The sequence below is a fragment of the Colobus angolensis genome, unplaced genomic scaffold (assembly GCF_000951035.1).
Source record: "Colobus angolensis palliatus isolate OR3802 unplaced genomic scaffold, Cang.pa_1.0 Scaffold182, whole genome shotgun sequence".
Lineage (NCBI taxonomy): Eukaryota > Metazoa > Chordata > Mammalia > Primates > Cercopithecidae > Colobus > Colobus angolensis.
The window spans coordinates 2,522,713-2,524,879 of NW_012114955.1; the positions used below are offsets into that span (position 1 = coordinate 2,522,713).

Genomic DNA, 2,167 nt, shown 5'->3' on the forward strand with positions numbered 1-2,167 from the left:
TGCGGACCACCACACCCAGCTAATTTTTGTATTTTTAGTAGAGATGGGGTTTCACCATGTTGGCCAGGATGGTCTTGATCTCTTGATATCGTGATTTAGAGACAGAGTCTCGCTCTGTCGCCCAGGCTGGAGTGCAGTGGCGCGATCTCGGCTCACTGCAACGTCCGCCTCCCGGGTTCAAGCAATTCTCCTGCCTCAGCCTCCCAAGTAGCTGGGACTACAGGTGCGGCCCACCACGCCCGGTTAATTTTTTGTATTTTTAGTAGAGACGGGGTTTCACCATGTTAGCCAGGATGGTCTTAATCTCCTGACCTCGTGATCTGCCCGCCTCAGCCTCCTCAAAGTGCTGGGATTACAGGCGTGAGCCACCGCGCCAGGCGACAAGCATTATTTTTAATAAAAATAGGATTACATCAACGATTATAGCTCAAAAGAAATAAACTTATTCTAAAACTCTCAGAGATTCATAGAGAGCTTCAAGGCGGTGTGGGAAAAAAAAATTTTTCCCCAAGAAGAAAAATTCACAGCATCCATAAACTTGGATGGGTAAAAATGACATTTATTTCTCTTTAAATGACAAGATTTAGCATTTTCTTCAATTATGAATGAGGGTAAAAACACCATAGTAGTATTAGTACCTGTTAATTTGTCATCACTGGAAATAATATTCCCACATTATGGTGGTTGAACGTTTTCAAATACCTTTTATGGTTGACAAGACATACTACTAGATATTATGAACTCTTTAATAAAAAGAATGTTACTGCATAACTTTTTCCTTTTACTATCTTGATAACTACATTCCAATCTAACTGGTTTCCTTTATAATCCTATGTAATTTACTTCAAGCATTTAAAAATATTACGAGAGTTAATAAGCTTCTCCAGAGAACCAAAGGGGTCCACGGCACCAAAAAAGGTTAAGAATTCCCAATTAAGAGTAGTCAGGTGAACTCATTCAGTTAACGGTCCTCTTTTTTTCCTTCCAAAAATAATGTCCTATGACAAAATTTCGGCTGCGGTTGGGAATCCGGTACATCCCGACGGGAAGATCAAAGCCGATCAAACATAGTAACCAGAGTATCTTTCAGATCCTAAGAAGAAGCCATCCCCACTGCCCGAGTCGCCGACCGAGGGAAACCCCCCACGCGACACGCCACCCCCTCCCCAAGCCTTCTCCAATCTTCCAACGCCGGACCCAGGGCTAACTCGTGAACTCACGCGTCCACGCCTCCCTCTTCCGGGGCAATCCCTTCATCTATCAGCTGCCGGATTTTCTGGGGGGTCCCTTCTGGGGAGCGAACAACTGCACCCCAATTCTTTTCAACCCCTACAGCAAACGCTTGTCCCTCACTGGGCGCCGCCATCTTGGTCCGCTGCGGAGTCGCTTCCCCGAGCGTTTGAAGGCTCCGGAACTTCCGTCCTGAGAGGTTAATATCTGCCTCTTGAGGCAGCCTGATGGGGAAAGTCTAACCGCGTGGTCCACGCCTTTTGTGGTCGTTTTAGAACCTTAGAGCGAGCTTAAGGAGGGCTGTAGTGTTTAGGACAATCTTGATTAATCATTTCCTTAATCAACTAGCATATTTAGGTTGATGAGAGATTTTAGAACGCGTTCTGTCCAAATTCAGCAGGGATGAGGGGCTTAACTTAGTTTTCAACTAATACTAAATAATATGGCCAGGCACAGTGGCTCATGCCTAATCCCAGCAGTTTAGGAGGCCGAGGCGGGCGGATCACCTGAGGTCAGGAGTTCGAGACCAGCCTGGCCAAAATGGTGAAACCCCATCTCTACCAAAAATGAAAAAATTAGCTGGACGTGCTGGCAGGCACCTGTAATCCCAGCTACTAGGGAGACTGAGGTAGAGAATCACTTGAACCCGGGAGGCGGAGGTTGCAGTGAGCCGAGATTGTGCCACTGCACTCCAGCCTGGGCGGCAAGAGGAAAACTCCGTTTAAAAAATAAAAATGAAAAATAACTCTTACGATCCTACTAAGTTGCATCTTTTTACAAGCGAGGAACTGGCGTCCCTCTCTTAAGAGCAAATAATTTAGAATCCTTGTTGGAAACTGTGTTATGGATGGATTTAGAAGTCTGTGGCATTTGAGACTATTGATACTCCTTCCTTCGTTCAACAAATATTTATTGAAAGCATCCTATTTTTTTTTTT

The 2,167-nt window shown here is 45.1% G+C and overlaps 1 protein-coding gene across 2 annotated transcripts in view; it reads right to left on the reverse strand.

Annotated features, from left to right (window-relative positions):
- The window catches only part of ZC3HC1 (zinc finger, C3HC-type containing 1), a 48,955-nt gene extending 47,510 nt beyond the window's left edge, over positions 1-1,445 (reverse strand). For both annotated transcript variants that reach the window (XM_011939595.1, XM_011939594.1), the window contains exon 1: positions 1,221-1,445. In XM_011939595.1, the coding sequence (XP_011794985.1) occupies positions 1,221-1,366 (146 nt within the window). In that variant the 5' untranslated portion in view covers positions 1,367-1,445. The remainder of the gene's footprint in view (positions 1-1,220) is intronic.
- Between the last annotated feature and the right edge of the window lie 722 nt (positions 1,446-2,167).